Here is a 16,258-nt window from a genome sequence, read left to right on the forward strand (position 1 = left end):
ACAAGATGTTTAACTTACAGTACCTACATCACCTGGGTGGAGCTGTCCAGTAAACACATAGGTTTAGAGATCAAAAGAAAGATGAAGTCTTGAAGTTGAGATTCGTAAATCTTCAGCATTAAGGGAATGGATCAGATTTCCCCTACATGAAGAGGGGGCACACCATACCCTAGAGAATTAAATTGCCTTTCCCATTTTATATGCTCAAAAATGTAAGCTACTCCATTAGGGCCAAAGGAAGTACAATTTAATCTTGATCTTGTGATTAGGTCAGCAATCTAAATGAGATTTCTATTCCTAAAGCTTGTTTAGTCACATTAGTCACATTATTTACTATTATTAATATGTTATTAATGATCTTATTACTATGGTTCTAATAACTGGGCCAGAAGATCCTCTGAATTATCTACAGTCCCCAAAGCTCCCTGCACTAATTGATATTAGGAGGGCCCGCCAGATCAGAATGGCCTTCTCTTGGATCAGAACTGATCAAGCAATTACTGTGAATGTGTTTTAAACTTTAGGGTAAAAACATAAACATTTAAAATATGGTCCCTGTCTTTAAATCAACTAGAATTCTAGCTTGAGTGTAAAGACAAGAACACAAGTAATAAGTCCTGGATATAATTTCATCTAGTCCTTGGATAAGCTGCAAGAGGTAATACTTTCTCCCTCTTCCCCTGATACCTATATATAGCCTTCCTATATATAGGAAAAGTTTAGTTTTGCTTTTAATGGCAATTTTATGAAAAGCCACTAGGTGGTGATATTGCCTTAAAAATGTTCAAGAAACTTGTTTTGATCACAGTAACTTGTAGAACTGTAAGAGATGTTTTCTAATACCCTTTAAATAAAGATTTCAGAGATTTTAAATCCTTCATCTTATAGTTGAGAATGATAAGACAGACATTAACTGACTTGCCAAAGATTCCACAACTGTTTAAATAAAGGGCAATGACAGGACTAGAGCCAAAGTCTCCCTGATTGAGCTCTAAGGGTGTTATGTTCCTTTCATTAAAAATGTGCTAAGTTCTAATTTATTTTCTAGAAAATGAAATTATCTTCAGTTTATGTGGAAAGCACGTATTTACTCATATGGGATGGTCACATAAAGAGAAAAAGATCCTGTAATTTGGAAGAGCACTGGAGCAATGACTTGGTAAAATAAAAACTCAGAAATGGGTTATATATTCCTGTGGCTAAAAGTTTCAGGAAAAGTTGATTTTAAAATAGCTACTGAAAAAAAATGAACAGGTATAAAGAAATGGGCAAAAACCTCTGGTCCCCAGTTCTGTATTTTCCAAGACCAGATGGGACAGTGTATAAATACTGATACACAAAATAAGAAAATGATTATTGAAGTTTAGAAAAATCATTTCCCCCCTAATTTCAACCCAGTGGTTCTCTTTTCTTCCACTTAGCACACATGACAGAAGAGATCCACATCGGTCGCACCACCCCCGATCCTCAACTCCTAAGTATGAACTATCACACTTCATCTAGTTCTCAAATTCAAAAAAGGTATCTGAAACCAAATAAGTGAGAATGTAGTTAAGCTATTACAGTAGGTAGCTGAAATGTGTTCTCTTTGGGAACAAAAAACACTGCAATAATTTCTTGAACACTTCAGTTACTCTACCTGTAATAGCTAATTACATAGAAAATACTTGAAAGTGACTTAACATTTGTACGGGTGTTATTACGATAAAGGCTTACCCTTCTTCCTGCTTATAATGACAAAAAAATATGAATGAAAAGTCATTTGTCATGTTTATTTCAATAAATATCTAGAAAAGTTGGGACAATATTAAATCTGCTAAAGGCAGTACGGTAAAAATTGGTATGTTATTAAGATTTACTAGAACAATGCATGTATTTTTAAAGTCATTCCTTTAAAATTAAGCCTACTTCTCCGATTTTAAAGAATTTTTCAAATCAAAAATCAAAAAGAAAAGTTGTAAGGGAATACATAAGCCCCTAAAAGACAGGATATTTGCTTACAAAACAAAATAATATACCAAGTTTTTAGCTTACGAATTTGGGTAAGCAGGAAAATTTAGTATATGTTACCTGAAGATGCAAATTTTATATTTTCTACTTTAGTAAGCTCAAAATTCCTGTATCAGTTCAGTAGAGCAATGGGGATCATGGCTCAATGAACATTTCACACCCTTGGCACTCCACTGAAACTCAACATTCCATTTTTAAAAAGGTAAAGTAAACAGGGAAATGGGAGTCTAATACGTAAAATTTGACTTTACAGTCAGTTATCCTGGAATGTATCTATTCTAATGTGAATAAATATCAGCAAAAAAGGAATCTATAAGATGAAAACAGTAATTTTGCTCTTCTCCATCTCCACTGAAACCTAACGTGAAAATAAGAAGGGATTTACATTCAAGATTGACAAACACATACACCTGTATTAAGGATGATCTAAATTACAGTGAAATATCAACCACCTACGCAGATAGAATCCTTAATTAAGCAAAATTCCCCCCACCCCAAAGAACAGTCATTGAAATTTGGTTATCCAAATACACAAATACACATCAAGAGAGTTTTCAATTAAGTGCATATTTGGCCAGTCTGTTTTTTCCTTCAATTTCTACCAAGAGGTATTATTTATAAGATGGAAAACAAAACAAAAAACAACCTGATAGCTGGAAACTTGAAATTATACACTCTTGATTCTGCCAACAAATATTTTCTGATCTTTAAAGTCACTCAACCATTTCTAGGTCTCAGTTGTCTCAAATACAAAATGAGGGTTACAGCTTTTGTGCTTTAAAACAGTTTTTTTTTTTTTTTTTAATTAACATATAATGTATTATCTGTTTCAGGGGGACAGGTCTGTGATTCCTCAGTCTTACACAATTCACAGCGCTTACGATAGCACATACCCTCCCCAATGTCCATCACCAAGCCACCTAAACAGTGTTAAACTTAAAAAACAAAACAAAACAAAACAAAAAACAACCACAATGGTTTCTTTAAAAAAAGGCATTAATTAAAAGTGTAGCAAGTAAAACAAATAAAAGTGGAAAACTCTGGCTAAAGGAAGTATAGGGGACTGGAACCCTGTTCAAAACAACTGTCTACACCACAGTTTTCTGAAGGGTTTAATGCATTCTAATGGATCTTAAACACACCATTTAAAAACCTCTCCACACTAAATAATGAAAATAATTTTCAGAATGACATGATGACATGGCCAGATTCAAAAATAAACCAATTTTCACTGTAAAAAATTAAAAAATGAATATTCTACCAACTAACCAGAAACTGGCCAACATTCAGTGAAAGTAAACACTTGTTTCTAAGAATTCCAATTAACTGATGCATCATTACATTAAATTATGGTTACACTGAAGAAATTACAGAATTGACAAACAGAAAGTACTTCAGAATATGTAAGTGAAAATAAAGAAACAGTACTGTTTGACAGGCAAGAAATGGGCCACACTAGAGATATATTAAAGCCAATTAAGTCTGCAATATATTTACATAAAATCCATTATATCACAGAAGTATTTTATTTTGAAATTCCATATCAGTTCTTTTGTTTTTTAAAGATTTTATTTTTTAACTAGTCTCTACACCCAATGTGGGGCTCGAACTTAAAACTCCAAGATCAAGAGTCGCATGCTCTGCGGACCGAGCCAGCCAGCTAACCCCATATTAGTTCTAATAAGACAAGTCATATTTCACCACCACCATGTCCAAAGGAGCCAAAGGAATATACATCCTAACTGCAGCCACAGAAGCTCCACAAAGAAAAGTTATGCAATGGAAATTCTTCACAATAGTTTGTTTAAATAAAAGGCTCTAATGAGATTAAAACAAATATAACTGTCGATAAAAGTATAGTTTTAAAAAAACAGAAGTCCAAAATAATAACTAAAAGTGTGTACGTTTAAACACGCAATATTAAAAAAAGCATATACTAACACAAAAATCATAAACATCTTAATATCTGAGTCTACATTAGAAATTTAAGTATGAGTTTTTTAAAAAGAAATTATATTTACCTCCAAATGCCAAAAAACAATTATTTGTAAATTGAAATAAATGCGTAAAATCTGCAATTAAAATAGTCAATCCAATATGGTACAAGATTATATTATTTCACATATTTAACAATGAAAAGTAAATTTCCCTTTTCTTAAAAAAATAAAGTATTAATAAGGTATTCTTAAAACTGGTCTCTATTGTCTTTAATAGTCACTTGAAAGTACTCTTACCTTTCTTCTGAGCTATACAATCGAGCAAGTCCAAAATCCGCAAGTTTTATTTGCCCTCTGGTAGAAGACAAAATGAACAAAAAGCATTAGTCTACTCTGAAATCATACACATTTGTATCCATTCATAGATATCTAATTATACACATTCATATTCTATTCCTAAAACTAATAAAAAATATATAAACTTTAACTTTGATCATACAGCAGTACCCTAAGTCCTAAAAGAAAAGGCAAATAGATAATCTCACAACAAAGTAAAAAAGTAGTACTTCTCCTTTGGTGACTTCTGCTACTACTATTCTATCTAGAACCACCACCACCATTTTTATTGTACTAGTATTAACAGTATTTTAGTACTACTTAGTTCCTATTTAGAAAAGTATGAGACAATGAAAATAAACGGAGATAATTTCTATTTAGTAATTCGATGTATTACTTGTTCAATTCAAATCAATAATGCATTAAGACTAAACCACATTATTTTAAATCTATGTTTAATTTTCCAGTTCTTAGAGGGACTAGGTACATAAAACCCTTTCACACACTAAAGTCGAACTAGGCATGCCTCACTTAAACTAACAAGTAACACCAACTACAACAGAATTACCAGAGCTCAGGTTATGTTGTCCGTAAATGTTTTTAACATACACTTTAAATATCCATTTATGCAGGGGCACCTGGGTGGCCCAGTCGAATTAAGTGTCCAACTCTTGATTTTGGCTCAGGACATGATCTCAGGGTCATGATATTGAGCCCCCTGTCAGGCTCTGAACTGGTGCAGAGACTGCTTAAGATTCTCTCTCATTCCCTCTGTCCCCCCACCCTCCACTTGCACTTTCTCTTTGGGGAAAAAAAAAAAAAAAAATCAACTTATGCATATGTGTGTGTATACACACTTCAGAAAAGCTCTTTTTAAAACTGTGATACTGGTATAAAAACAATTTCTAAATAAAAATTCTTAGATCTATTCTTAACCTAAAGCTGAAATCACATTATGAATTACTAGAATATCCATTCACATTATTTGGAAGAATATCTAATGAGAAATTCGATTAAGTATTATTTTATGTACATTAAAAACCATCATAGGAAATTAATTAAAGTATATTTAACACAAGTCCAGATATACCTCAAGCAGTAATACTGCTGCTCATGTTCAAACAGTCTGAGCAATAAAATAAATTTTAAGTTTTTTTAACAGAATCAAGGCATGTATTATACAATACTGATTTTAAACACATATCAAACTCACATCATACCTATTATTTAGAAGAATATTTGAACATTTAATATCTCTATGCAAAAAGTTCTTCTTATGACAATAATCCAGACCTTCCATGAGCTGTCTCATGAATGACTTTATGTGATTTTCATTAAAATGAACCAAGCCTGATTCCAGTAGTCCCATCAGATCATGGTCCATATATTCAAACACCAGATAAAATGCACCTAAGAAGAAGAATAATTAATTCATTAAAGTTTTTATTCTTATAACTTTTCTATAGGTTCAAAATTTTTAAAAATTAAATGCTGTGGAGAAAATTATTCCTTGAAAAGAAGTCCTACTTTGTCACTTCAATAACATTCATCTTTCTCTCTGAATTTAATATCAATAAATGCATCCCAAGGAAACATCTAACTCAGTTTTCTAGAAGAAAACTGTTAAAATGCCAAATCAACTCTACAGTGCATAGTTTCTGGGTAGTGATTAAAGTAAAATAAATTCTTAACTGTTTTATATATTGAACAAACTGTCTCTCAGCAGAAGTTGAATAAAATCAGTGTAGTTCATCAAAGAAAATTTTAAAAGTGTTAAAACAATTGTGTTTAATAAAAACAAAACAAAACAAAAATAAAAACCTCTGGGCCCAGCTGGGACTTTAGATGATTTCTATTAAGCCTTCAAAAAACATATAATTTCATTCTGTTTATACAGCTCCAGAGCATTTGAAAGCACACAAACTGCAACTTTATAAGACCAGCTTAATCTTGCTACCCAAACCTAAAATCACACATAGTACATACACAATCATGATTCAAAAATCCTAACTGAAGCTCATACAAATTGAAACCAAAGCTGTATCTAAAAATATTCTAATCAGACTAAGTTTAATTTATCAATTCAAGAATGGAAAAACTAACAAAATTCAACATATCTATCAAAGAAAAAAGCTATTTGTATGCCAAAAAAGTCATCTGAAGAAAGCTAACAATCAGTTCCTAATTAAAAACAAACATCTCACTCACAGTAAACTTAGAATGATTCTTAAAAGTTGGGGATTAAAAAGTGTACTTCTGATCAGCCCTGGGTGTTATATACAAGTGTTGAATCACTAAATTCCACACCTGAACTAACACTTGAGACACTTGTATGTTAACTAACTGTAATTTAAAAATTGTTTTTTAAGTTTATAATGGTACCTCTCTCAAATCAACAACCAAGTCTTATCGAACACTGAAATGCCAGTAAAACATAACAAAAACATTCATTACTAGTAACTGCTCTAAAAGTTTAGTAAGCAAAATTATTTAGTGAATAAAATTAAAGACAACATATAAACACTGAAATAGAAAAAAAATAATTATTGATAAAGATGACTATTTTTCTTGAAATCCAACAGAATAAAGAGAGTACCTGGGTTAGAGAAAATCATATATAAAAAGCAAAAAACTTCATATATGCAAGTAACAACTCATTAGAAAATAAAATTTAAATAACTCCACAAAAGGAAAAAAATTACTACAAAGGATTAGGAATAAACTTTAACAAGAACTATACAAATTCATTAAATACCAAACTGTAAAATTCTGTATTTTAAAACAATTTCAATAAGAAAATCAAGGATTTGCTTCTATTTTCTTTTGCTGAGAGGATACCTCACAAAATAATTCTAAAGTTCACCTTAAACAAGAACCAAAGTACCAGCTAAAATGTTTCTGAAAATTAACCTATCAGAGATTAATATGACCTGTAGGGACAAATATAAAAGTATAACACGATATACACCAGAAAACAAAGCTTAAATATACATCTAATAATTATGAAAGCAACCATCAGTGAAAATAAAGAGGCAAACTGGTAATGGGACGAATGTGTGACACGTTAGGAAGATGGGGAGTTATAACAAAGACAAAACAAAACCCCATTAAAAACCAAGAAATTTTACTAAATAAAAATTTAGAATCACGTACATAAGTAAACAAATGGAAGAGAGGGAAAGGTAAATGATAAACCAGAGAAACACATTTGCTACAAAATGGGTTAATATCCTTAATATAAGACAAAGCCTTAAAAATCAGTACAAAAGAAGATCAATCCCACAAGAGAAAATGAGAAATAAAATGAACTGTCAACATGCAAACGATATTTTTGTACAAAATACATGAAAACCTGTTTAATCCCACTATTAACCAAAATATACAAAGTAATATAATACTTTTAACTAAAGGGAAAAGATTTCAAAAAGAAAGATAATAAATACACAGTAGTAACAAATACTGTGAAGTAAACAGATAAGTTAGAGAGTGCTAGTAAATCAGAAGATTTATAAAATTAGGCAATGTACATGAAAGCTTTAAAAATTACATATCCTTTTACATAGCAAGTAGATTAATAGATATTTAGCATAATGAAATAAAGATTGCAAAGATTTAGTGACAAGCATGTTCACTAAAAGCAATGTAGAATTAAATATTTAAAAGCAAAATAATAAGCAAACAAAAAACAAAAAAACTGGTTATTATGGTATATATACACCATACCATGCACTTTGAAAATTATTGCAGAGGTATGATATTAATGTGGAAATGTATTATTGATGTTGAGTTAAAGTAAGTAGATTATAAAATAATAGGTACTTGATAGATCTATCTTTGATGGCATTAAGTTACAAAAAAGTATTTAAAGTCTACACAGTGCAACAAAGCCACACTGGCTACTGAATACTTCAAATGTGGTCAAACCAATGTTCTGGAAATGTGACGTATACACTAGATTTCAAAGACTTCCTACAGCAACAAAAAAAAAAATACAAAATACCTCAATAACTGTTGTATTGATTACACTGATCTATTAGATATACTGGATTAAGTAAAAATACTTGAATTAGCAAGTGATTTTTTTTAAATGAGGCTAAGAGATTATTTTAAAATAAAATGGAATGGCTTGCATTCTATTTCTATTAGAGCTGCATTGTATAAGAACTGAAACTGGAGAGCTAAAATCATCTCTCGATGCAGATAACATGATCTTTTGTTTCCCCAAAAAAGACACTATTTTAATTTCTTTAATTTAATTAAATTATTAAAAACAGTAACACAATTTAGAAAAATAGCAGAAAATATACAGTAGTCATTAACATAACTACCAATTAAAAGACAAAAGGGAAGACACCATTTCTAGTAAGAGATTTTTTTTAACTTAGAAATGTACCAAATCCTTCAAAGATGAATTCAGAAGACAGAAAACTTTACACACAAAAAATGCATAAATTCTTAGGAAGGCTCAACCTGATAAAGATGTCAAAATTTTTCCCCTAAATAATTTATAAATTAAGCACAAGCTCAATTTCTACTTATTTATTTAAGACTTTATCTATTTATTCAAAAAAAAAAAAAAAGGGAGAGAGGGAGAGAAAACTCAAGCAGGGAGAGGGGCAGAGAGAGAAAGGGAGAGCGAACGAATCTCAAGCTGACTCTGCACTGAGTGCAGAGCCACAAGCAGGGCTTGCTCAATCTCACGACCCCAAGATCATGACTTGAGCTGAAACCAAGAGACAGACACTTAACTAACAAAGCCCCCCCAGGAGCCCCCACAGCTCAATTTTTAAAAATACAGGGTTTTTTTTCCTAAAATTAAACACAAAGTCGATGTTATAACCACAGAGAAAAATAAATAAATAAGAATAGCAACAAAAACACCTAAAAGAGAAAAGGGGATCTAGGCATGAGGCTCCACCAGGTATTAAGGTCTAGAACTAAAAAGTGTAATATTGCTAAGTGAACATGAAATAAGACAAATCCAGAAATATGTCCAGCCATGTATAGAACTTTAATATAAAGATGGCATATCAAGTCAATGGGACAAAAGATGGACTTATTAACCAGCAATATTTGAGGAACTGAATAGGCAGTTCCTCAAACTGATCCGTTTCTCACAACATATACCAGCATTAAAAAAGCACATGAACCAGTGATAAATATTAAAAAATAAAGTCATGAAAACATTTTTAAAAAAACATGAATTTGGGGGCACCTGGGTGGCTCAGTGGGTTAGACCTCTGCCTTCAGCTCAGGTCATGATCTCAGGATCCTGGGATTGATTCCAACATTTGGGGGGGGGGGTTAGGGAGGGAGCCTGCTTCCCATCCCCACGCCTGCCTCTCTACCTACTTGTGATCTCTCAGTCAAATAAGTAAAATCTTTAAAAAAAAACAAAAAACACACATGAATTTCTTCATAGCCTCAGAGCGAGGAAAACTTTCCTAACTACGAATCAAATCAAGCAAAAATAAGAGGAAAACACTTCAATAATGTGACTAGGTAAAAACAAAAATCTAATGGGGCGCCTGGGTGGCTCAGTGGGTTAAAGCCTCTGCCTTCAGCTCAGGTCACAATCTCAGAGTCCTGAGATCCAGCCCTGTGTCAGGCTTTCTGCTCAGCGGGGAGCCTGCTTCCTCCTCTCTCTCTGCCTGCCTCTCTGCCTACTTACGATCTCTGTCTGTCAAATAAGTAAATAAAATCTTATAAAAAAAAATCTAATGCATGGCTAAAAACACTACAAATTTAGAAGAGTAAAGCAAACTGGCAAATATTCATTTGAAACTTATATTCCAGATAACTAAATAATATCCATCATAAAAGGTCCCTGTAAGTTGTAAAGAAAAAGATTAACAACCTTACAGAAAAGTGGGCAGAAGGGGGGCGGGAAAGGACAGTAAACTGCCATTAAATCAATGGAAAGATGCTTAACCTTACTCATAAAAAATTTATTTTTCAAACTGAAACTTCACCACAATAACAAACTGACAATAATCCAAAAGAATGACACCAGACTCTACTGCAGAAACTGTGAGAAACCCTCATACACTGCTAGGAATTTGGCAATATCAAGTTTAATCACATTTAGCATTTCCCTTTGACTAAAGCCCAATTCTAGGAACCTGTCCCAAAATTCAGTGACAAAAATACAAAATGATGCAGGCACAGAGCTATTCAATGCAACATTCTTTTTTTTCTTTTAAGATTTTATTTATTTATTTGAGAGAGAGAGAGCGAGAGCACCAGCAGGGAGAGGGGGAGAAGCAGACTCCCCACTGAGCAGGGAGCCCGACACAGAGATGAATCCCAGGACCCTCGGATTGTGACCCCAGCTGAAGGCAGACGCTTAACCAGCTGAGCCACCCAGGCGCCCCCAGCATTACTTCTAACAGTAATATACTGAAAACAATGCAAATGTCTATCAGGAGGAGACTGACTGAATACACCAGCACATCCACACAGTGGAGTACTGTACATCCATAAAAAGGGATGCCGACAATCTCTACTGACAGGGGACTCATCTTCAGGATACACAGTACAGCATTTACTATTATGCTGCTTTTATATACAGAGGGGAGGGTGAATATATAGGAAAGGAACTAAAATGATGAATGATTTCAAAAATAAAACCCAGGTGCCCATAGGTAAGGGAGAGAACAAAAACAAGAGAAATGAAGTGGGACTATTCTGCATGTGGCCTAATAAAGTTTTGAGTTTGGAATCATGTAATATTTTACATGATTAATATACATCATTAAACCAAAGGGGTAAAAAAACAAATGCCTAAAAACTGGAAACAGATGAACCTAAATGTGTGTCAAACTGGCTGCATATGATCTATATCATAGTATTTTGACTAACCACCCCAGTGCGGTATATCCTAGGTATAAAAGGAAACAGAAAGAAATCTAAAACTTTATTCCGTGGTTTAAAAAAAAACTAAAAAGTTTTTTTAGTAATTAATATTAATATTGTTTTCTGAAAATTATTTTATGTATATTGTAGGTCTGCATTAATATTCTGGAATCAAGATTTTTAGTATAAAATAAAGACAAGTTTAAGATAAAAAAACAGAAACCCTATTCTTTTAAATTAAAATCATCTATGGTAGGGGCAGCTGTCTGGCTCAGTCAATAGAGCATGACTCTTGATCTCAGGGTCATGAGTCCAAGCCCACGTTGCATGTGGAGCCTACTTAAAATAAAAAATAAGTAAGGGTTTCTCTTAAAAAAAAAAAAAATCTATAGTAGCAGGTCGCTAAGATGGCCCCAATGCTTCTTATCTCCCAGTATCTATGCCCTCACACAGTGATTTAAGGACTGTCTGTGTGACCAACAAAGTACTGCAGAAGTGATGTCACTGGCTACCAAGGCAAGGTCACATAAATATTGCAGGCTCCATTTTACTTTCTTGGATTAATCTGCCCTGGGGAAAGTCAGCCACCAAGCTGTCAAGATAGTCAAACAACTCTGCTGAAAGGCCCATGTGAGGAACTGAGACATCCTACCTGTCATAATGAGACATCCACCCTATCATAATGGAACTACAACGTGCCAGCCATGTGAGGAAAGCTGATTCTCCAACTCAGTCAAGACTTTTTGTGAGTACAGCCCTGATCAACATCTCATGGCAAACTCATGAGAGAACTTGAGCCAAACAAAACTGCCCAGCCAAGATGCTCCCAAATCCCTGCCCATAGAAACCACAAGAGATAATGGCTTCCAGCATCATCTTTGAAGTATAACTGCCGAACAACTGGATTATGTCTAAAGAAGCTTCTAGCTCTAATTACCATACACAGGAAATATGCGAGTTAGAACAAGCTAAAAACACTAAAAGGAAGCATTTAGCCAAATCCAAAATGTGGCCTATTCCTCAATGAATAAGTGGAATGTAATGTCAAAAAAGCAAGAGAAGTTACTACAGATTCTAGGAGATCTAAAATGATAATTAACCACATACAATATAGATCTTGTTTGCATCCATATTCAAACAAAGCTCCTATAAAAAATATTTATAAGATAACTGGGTAAATGTAAACACTGACTGTTAGATAACATTATAAAACTGTCATTTTGTTAGGTATAAGGCCTCTTTCTCTTAATATAAACACAATTTCATTATTATAGAAAGATGATTATCAAGTATTTATGTTCAAATATGATGCCTTGGAATTGCTTAAAAATAGTCAAGCCAAAATAAAAACAAGTAGGGAGAGATAAAACAAGAATAGTAAAATGTGGTAACAGTTAAATGTGAGAAATGGTGATACTGGGGTCAGCATCCCATTTTCTTTATTTTAAGTATGTTTAAGTACTTCAAAATATTGTTTCATTTTTATTTTTTTTTAAAGATTTTGTTTATTTATTTGACAGACAGAGATCACAAGTAGGCGGAGAGGCAGGCAGAGAGAGAGGAGGAAGCAGGCTCCCACTGAGCAGAGAGCCCAATGCGGGGCTCGATACCAGGACCCTGGGATCATGACCTGAGCTGAAGGCAGAGGCTTAACCTCACTGAGCCACCCGGGTGCCCTAAAGATTTTATTTTTAAGTAGTTTGTACATGTAACGTGGGGCCCAAACTCACAATTCCAAGATCAAGAGTTGCACGCTCTACTGAGCCAGCCAGGCATCTCACAACCTGCATTTTTTTTTTTTTAAGATTTTATTTATTTATTTATTTGACAGAGAGAGAGACAGAGACAGAGCGAGAGAGAGGGAACACAAGCAGGAAGAGAATGGGAGGGAGACGTAGGCTTCCCGCTAAGCAGGAAGCCCAATGCAGGGCTTGATCCCAGGACCCCAGGATCATGACCTGAGCTAAAGGCAGACGCTTAATGCCTGAGCCACCCAGGTGTCCCGACAACCTGCATTTTTAAAAAGCTCATTCTACTGCATATTATTTTTCCTTATATTGTATTTAAACATTAATAAAATCATACGTTATAGTAGTTTTTATAATACAGCATGCCAAGTAAACTTTCATTTTGGTAAGAACTTATATACATACATAGAATTAGAAAAATGTCCAATACCAAAATTCTAAGAGCAGCTTATCTCTGCGTGAGCAGATGGGTGATTTTTACTTTCCTGTTATGCTGCCATTTTCTGACTTTTCTACTAGGAACACAAACAGTGATTTTTAAATATATTAACAACTACATCTAATATGCAATTTGATAAGGAAAAGACAAATAACCGAACTGAAAGAAATGGCAATGTTATAAAGAATGCACATAGGAAATCAAAATGACAAACATATGTAAGATGCTCCATACCTCACTAGTAATCACGAAAGTACAGTTTCACCTATCAGACTGACAACATCCAGGGATTTCCAGATGAAACTCATACACCACTACAACTTTTTGGCAAAATAACTTAATTACCTATTAATTTTAAAAATACAAATGTCTGTTGACTTAGCTATCCCACATTTGGGAATAACCCAAAGGAAATAATAACAACAGTATGCATGTATACATGAATAAGACCATTTCTAGCACTATTGTTTGTAATGGAAAAAACAATGGGAAAAATTGAACACTCATGAAGAAATGGGTTGAATAAATCTGTATACCCAGAGTGTGGCACATTATACAGCTATGTGAAAAAATTTTATCACCTAGAGATATGCTGTATTCTTTAGTAAGAAAAGTAAAATACAGGATGCTTGGGTGGCTCATTTGTTACATATCTGCCTTTGGCTCAGGTCATGATCCCAGATTCCTGGGATTGAGTCCCAACACTGGGCTCTGCTCAGCGGGGAGTGTGCTTCTCTCTCTCTCTCTCTCTCTCTCTAGCTCTCTCTCACAAATAAATAAATAAAATTTTTTTAAAAAATGAAAGAAAGAAAGAAAAAGAAAAGTAAAATACAGAGTAAAAAAAAAAAATTAGCTGGGGCGCCTGGGTGGCTCAGTGGGTTAAGTCTCTGCCTTTGGCTCAGGTCATGATCCCAGTGTCCTGGGATCAAGACCCACATCGGGCTCCTTGCTCCGCAGGGAGCCAGCTTCTCCCTCTGCCTCTGCCTGCCTGTGCTCACTCGCTCTCTGACAAATAAATAAATAAATAAATAAAATCTTTAAAAAAATAAAATAAAATCAGTAACCTAAGCACCCACACCTCAGGAAAAAGGGCAAATTAAAGTCAAAGCAAGCAGGAAAGAAATAATAAAAATTAGAAGCTAATTCTTTGAAAGGGTCAAATAATAACCTCTAGCCAGGTTAATTAGGGGAAAAAAACAGAGACGGTGCAAATTACTAATATAAAAAATGAAAGAGAAGACATCACTATTTCTCTGAAGAACATTTAAATAATAGTAAAGGAAGAGATGATCAATTCTATGCCCACAAATTCAATAATGTAGATGAAATGGAAGAGTATCTTTAAAGACACAATATACCAAAAGTCACACAAGGAAAAACAGATAATCTAAATAAGCCTGTATATATTTTTTTTAAGATTTTATTTTAAGTAATCTCTACACCAAATGTGGGGCTTGAGCCCATAACCCTAAGATCAAGGGTTGCACACTCTGGGGTGCTTGAGTGGCTCAGTTTGTTAAACATCAGCCTTTGGCTCAGATCATGATCCCAGAATCCTGGGATCAAGCCCCAAGTCAGGCTCCTTGCTCAGTAGGGAGCATGCTTTCTCCCTCTCCCTTTGCGCCCCCTTCCCCCAACTCTTGCTCACTCACTCGCTCACTCTGTTGTCTCTTGCTCTCAAATAAATAAGTAAAATCTTAAAAAAAAAAAAAAAAAAAGTTGTATGCTCTACCAGTCAAGTCGGCCAGGCACCCTTAAATAGGCCTGTATTAAAGACAATGAATCAATAATAACCTTCCAAGACCAAAAGCACCAGGCCCAGATGGGTTTACTGAATTATACTAACAACTTAAGAAAGAAATATCAATTCTCTACAATCTCTTCCAGAAAATACAGAGAGACAGATTGCTTTCTAACTCATTTTACAAAGCCAGCTTTACTTTAATACCAAAACCAAAGACATCACAGGAAAGAAAAACCACAGACCAGTATCTCTCATGAACATAGATGTAAAAATCCTCACAAGGGCACCTGGGTGGCTCAGCTGGTTGAAGTGTCTGCCTTCAGCTCAGGTCATGATCCCACAGTCCTGGGATCAAGTCCCTTGGGCTCCCTGCTCTGTGAGGAGTCTATGTCTCTCACTGCTCCTCGCCAAAATCACTCTCTCAATCTCTCTCAAAGAAATAAATAAATAAATAAAAATCCTCACCAAATTTAAGCAAATTGAATCCAACAATATGTGAAAAAATATATACACCATGACCAAGTGGAATTTAGTTCAGATATGCAAGCCAGGTTCATCATTAAAAAAATCAATTAATATAACCATGACATCAAGGCTAACAAAAAAAAAAAATTCATATGATCATAGCAAGAGAGGCAGGAATAACATCTGACCAAATCCAGCACTCATTCTTGATTTAAAAGAACCAAAACTCAGCAAACCAAAAATAAAGAACTTCTATGAAAGAGTATCTACAAAACCTAGAGCTAACATCATAGTTAATGGTGAGAGATCTCCCACCAATAAAGAACAAGCCAAGGACAGCCCCTCTTATCACTTCTATTTGCTGCCCTACTGGAAGACCTAGCTAATGCAGTGAGACAAGAAAAGGAAATAAAAGGTATACACTATTAGAAAGGAAAAAACAAAATGTCTTTGCTCACAAATTACATGACTGTATATGCAGAAAATCCCGAAGAGTCACCAAAAAAAAGTCCCTGAATTAATAAGCAATTATAACAAGGTTGCAAGATATAAAATTGCTGTACAAGGTTAGCGCCTTTCTTATATACCAGCTATGAACTGAGATTTCCAATTAAAAACATTATATGATTCACATTAGGAACAAAAATAATTAAATACTTAAGTTATAAATAATAAATATAAAAAATAAAATATGTACATGATCTACATAAGAAAAACTACAAAC

At 33.9% G+C, this 16,258-nt stretch overlaps 1 protein-coding gene across 3 annotated transcripts in view; it reads right to left on the reverse strand.

The window, feature by feature from the left end:
• CDK13 (cyclin dependent kinase 13) overlaps positions 1-16,258 on the reverse strand; it is a 135,331-nt gene that overhangs the window by 43,624 nt on the left and 75,449 nt on the right. For all 3 annotated transcript variants that reach the window (XM_046020096.1, XM_046020097.1, XM_046020099.1), the window contains exons 6-7: positions 5,504-5,693; positions 4,245-4,301 (exon numbers count right to left, since the gene is read on the reverse strand). In XM_046020096.1, coding sequence (XP_045876052.1) covers positions 4,245-4,301; positions 5,504-5,693 — 247 coding nt within the window. The remainder of the gene's footprint in view (positions 1-4,244; positions 4,302-5,503; positions 5,694-16,258) is intronic.

This window comes from Meles meles, chromosome 10 (genome assembly GCF_922984935.1).
Source record: "Meles meles chromosome 10, mMelMel3.1 paternal haplotype, whole genome shotgun sequence".
Lineage (NCBI taxonomy): Eukaryota > Metazoa > Chordata > Mammalia > Carnivora > Mustelidae > Meles > Meles meles.